The 4,329-nt window shown below is 63.2% G+C and overlaps 1 protein-coding gene across 1 annotated transcript; it reads right to left on the reverse strand.

The window, feature by feature from the left end:
* Positions 1-1,322: 1,322 nt before the first annotated feature.
* LOC143158921 (uncharacterized) lies at positions 1,323-3,066 on the reverse strand. The gene is made up of 3 exons (XM_076335382.1): positions 3,048-3,066; positions 2,879-2,933; positions 1,323-2,318 (listed from the first exon to the last, which is right to left on the reverse strand). Exon 3 carries the CDS (start codon positions 2,225-2,227, stop codon positions 1,421-1,423), a length of 807 nt encoding a protein of 268 aa, XP_076191497.1. The 5' UTR covers positions 2,228-2,318; positions 2,879-2,933; positions 3,048-3,066; the 3' UTR covers positions 1,323-1,420.
* Positions 3,067-4,329: the final 1,263 nt, after the last annotated feature.

Raw genomic sequence — 4,329 nt, forward strand, 5'->3', positions numbered from 1 at the left:
TGGGGAGGTTGAGAAACCCGGCGAGATCCCCTGAGGGGAGGAGAGGTTGGGGTGACGCCAAAGCACCCCGCTCCTACCTGCTTGTTTGCTTTTCTTCCCATCTCTGATGTGTTTTTCACACTCTTGCCCATCTGCTCGCTTGCTCGCCAGCATGCGCGCAGTCGAAGTGACTCCTGACCCTCCCCAAAACCCACTGAAATAAGGGCCACGTTTGTGATGCAATGGTGACATTGCGTCGACACACAATGGCTGCCACAGTGACCCAGGGCTGAGGTGGCGCGGGGAAATGTGAAGCCATTAGCGAGCAGCTGCCCCAGAGCGCCCCTGTGTCAGGGTTTGGGGGGCACCCAGGGCACCCCAGGACATAGCCCAGGGCCTGCGGGGGAGCGCGCAGGGAAGGTTCCTCTGGGGCACCCGCCTCCACCCCTAGGCCAGGATGGGCCACTGTGATGGCTACCTGATCAACCGGAGATGGAATGGCAGCGTCTGGTCCCCTTCCGCGGCGCCGTTGGGTGCCGAGCTCTAGCCCCGCTTGGCCCCGACGCTCCTCCGCACTTTGGTTTGCAGTTTGGAGCAGGACTGCCTGTCACGTCCCACCTCCGAGAAGGGGAGAGTGACCAAGATTCGCAAATCCCCTCGGTGTGGATTAGGGTGAGATAACACTCAAGGTCCGCACATAAACATCGACTTTAATGGACCAAACATTCTGTAAACGTTGACCCTCTCACAATTCCATCCACCTAAGCTCTGCGCTTTTAGGCTGTATGAGAAGTTGAGGTAGGCCTTGTGTTACTTAGCAGCTTTAAGAGAACAGAAAGAGTCGGGGGGTGGGGGGGTGGGGAGAGAGAGATGGGGAGATCACCAGCCCTGGATCCAGCGTCGGACCTGCCGACGGGGGTGTTCGGTGTAGAGAGTGCCCCAGGCGGGTCGTATGCGCCCCTATTTATTGGCCCCAGTCCAAGAGTCTGGAATCTTCTCTCGCCCCGGTTCCAGGAGTGGCTGAGACACCAGTCAGTCAAGGGAAGTGAGACCAGGCCCCTTCCCGTGGCTGACGTCTGGAGCCTTCTCTCGGGGCATTGTCTGGGCTCACAGCACAGTCACTTGGGCCTCGTCCCTTACGATGCCCCATCCCTGGAAGTGTTCAAGGTCAGGCTGGACGAGGCTTTGAGCAACCTGATCTAGTGGATCATGTCCCAGCGCATGGCAGGGGGGTTGGATTAGACGATCTTCAAAAGTCCCTTCCAACCCAAACCATTCTGTGATGGCATGGTTCTATGAGAACTCACTGACGACTGTCACAGGCAAAACAAACTCAACTTGGGGAAGATTAATTCCATTTATTGCCAATCAAAAAGTAGGAGAGTAAGAAACAAAAACAAAAGTAAAAACACCTTTCCCCCTCTCCGTCTTCTTCCCAGGTTCAACTTGGCTCCTCCATTCCCAACTCTTTGACCTCCTCTCCCCCAAGGGGCAAAGAGGGATGCCCTGGTACCCCACCCAGGGCAGGGGCTCCATCCCAACTCTCCCCCTGTGCCCATGAGGGCGGGGGCCCCGTGGGGGCCAGGCTGGGGAGAGACTCCCCCTGCCCAGCTGGCTGCAGGTCTGCACTGCTGGCATCGCCGCATTGTGTCCACGTCTGCCTTGCAGGAGGAGCCCTTGCGTCCTGCCTGGCCGGTCTCATGGGTCCCTTCGGTGTTCCCAGGGCCCTGAGGACGGGGAACAACGCCTGCAAGCTCTCGCTGTTCCCAGAGCTCCCGGGCAGAGGCGCGTTGCACTCCTCGCAGCATCTCTCAGGGGCTATTTCGGGGAGCCGCTGGGTTATCTCCCACACGTAGAGCGGCTCCCCGCCGATGGCCAGCTCAAAGCCCAGCCCCAGTTCCAGCTGCAGGTCCTCCTCATGCACCAGGAGGTCCACGCTGTAGAGGATGGCGGCCAGCACGGGCAGGTCCTGTTCTGCCGCGGTGGGCTCGCTGCGGTGCGGGCAGCTGCCCATGAGGCGTCGGCGGCACTGCAGGCAGACGAGGTATTCTTTCCTCACGGCTTTGCACGGGGTTGGAGCGCCGCTACCCTGAGCTGCCTTCAGCTCTCCCAGCAGGTCGAGGCAGATTTGGGTTATGTCCAGGGACTCCATCAGGGATCTGGCGAGCTCCTCCGTGTTGGTGATGGAAGGCTGGTTCCTGAGGAGCTCCGAGCTGGTGTCAGCACTGAAATGTCCACCTTGACCCATGTCTCCTGTCTCCCAGGGGAGCTCCCTTGCACAGGCTGCTTCCGCGCCGCAGTTGCTTCCCCACCATTCTCCTCCATGGGGCTTTCCCCACCTGTGGGGGGAAATCCCGGCTGGACTGTGGGGGCTGCTGTGGGACAGGACAGAGCCAGCACCCTCTCTCTGGCTTCTCCCGACCGACTGGGTGATCTCCCAGCTGCCCGCAGCCAGCCCTGCCAGCTCTGGGATGCTCTGGGTCAGGTGGGGTCTTGGGGACATGGGGCAAGCCCAGCCCAGCAGGACGAGGCGCATAGCGAGGGGCCGGGCGCCTTCCAGCCCAAGGAGAAAAGGGCCAGCCCAGGCCAGGGGCCAAGGACAGAGAGGGGCGCTGGGGCCACCAGTGGGCTCTGTGGGAGGGGGTACGGTGGGTGTCAGCAGAAGGCATTGCCCTGAAAGCTGCCATCCCTGCAGGGGTTTGCCATGGCCCTCTGCAAGCCATCGCCCGCCTTCCCCAGCCCCCCCAACCCCATCCCTTCCTCGGCTTCCTCAGGGCATCAGGGCTGACCCCGGCTCTGCGCCACATCCTGCTCTCGCCCACCCGCAGCCTCCCCAGGGCGACGGGGCAGGGGGACCCACGAGTTGGCCGCCCCCCTTGCAGGGAAGGGCTCTCCTTACCCTGCCTGCAGGCTCTCTGCAGACCACTCCGCGCCTTCCCAGGGGATGGAGGCTCCTGAGGGAGGAGGCAGAGGGAGAGTGAGCAAGGGCAGCTGTCGCGGGGGCTCCCAGCTGCAATGGCGTCTCTCGGCCGGGAGCCGCTGCGGAGCTCTGGGATGGGGCTGCTCACCTATCGGGTCCTTCTTCCTCCTTCTCCTAGAGCTCTTCCCCGCGGAGGTCCCCTGCCCCAAGAAAGCAAGGCCCGGGTTAGCGCGGGGTGTCTCCCCTCAGCCAGGAGGGCCCCTGCCCAGGAAAGAGCAGGACTGTGGGGCTGCTTCTGAGCTGGGAAGCCCCAGTCACCTCTCTCAGTCATCTGCAGGCTGCGCGGGGGGGGCTGCCCAGCGGGTAGTCTCTTCTTGGCCACCCTAGAAAAGAGAAGGGACATGAGGAGGAACCCCTGGGCTCCATTTGTCCCCAGGCAGGAAGCCCCGGGGCAGGGAGGCCCCGCAGAGGCCCAGGCTGGAGGCAGAGGTGGCTCCTGGGGTCCAAACGGGGGCTCTGAGCGAAGGGGCTACGGGGGGTGTGAGCGGCGGGCATCGGGCATCTCCTGGGCATCCCTGGCATTTCATTTCCCCTTGCCCTCCGCAAGCCCCGCAGGACACACCACCTCCCCTGGCCTCTTCCACCCATCAGGGTCCTGCGCCTCTCGCTGGCTCTGTGCCGGATCCTGCCTCTCCGCGTGCTGTCCCTCCCAGCAGTCCCCGTGTGAGTCACTCCCCAACCTGGCCCCCACGGGGCCCCTGTCCTCATGGGCACAGCCCCCCTCCCGTGAGGCCCTGGACCGGCTGCAGAGAGCTGGGTTGGAGCCCCTGCCCTGGGTGGGGTACAAGGGCCTGGGGCAGGTGGTCAGTCTGCAGCGCATCCGGCAGGCCTGCACCAAACTGAAGACCAGTGTGTGGAGGAGCGTCGGGGCCAAGCCGTGCTGGAGCTCGGCACCCAACGGCACCGCGGAAGGGGACCAGACGCTGCCATTCCATCTCCGGTTGATCAGGTAGCCATCACAGTGGCCCATCCTGGCCTAGGGGTGGAGGCGGGTGGCCCAGAGGAACCTTCCCTGCGCGCTCCCCCGCAGGCCCTGGGCTATGTCCTGGGGTGCCCTGGGTGCCCCCCAAACCCTGACACAGGGGCGCTCTGGGGCAGCTGCTCGCTAATGGCTTCACATTTCCCCGCGCCACCTCAGCCCTGGGTCACTGTGGCAGCCATTGTGTGTCAAGGCGATGTCACCATTGCATGACAAACGTGGCCCTTATTTCCGTGGGTTTTGGGGAGGGTCAGGAGTCACTTCGACTGCGCGCATGCTGGCGAGCAAGCGAGCAGACGGGCAAGAGTGTGAAAAACACATCAGAGATGGGAAGAAAAGCAAACAAGCAGGTAGGAGCGGGGTGCTTTGGTGTCACCCCAACCTCTCCTCC

The sequence above is a fragment of the Aptenodytes patagonicus genome, chromosome 3 (genome assembly GCF_965638725.1).
Source record: "Aptenodytes patagonicus chromosome 3, bAptPat1.pri.cur, whole genome shotgun sequence".
NCBI lineage: Eukaryota > Metazoa > Chordata > Aves > Sphenisciformes > Spheniscidae > Aptenodytes > Aptenodytes patagonicus.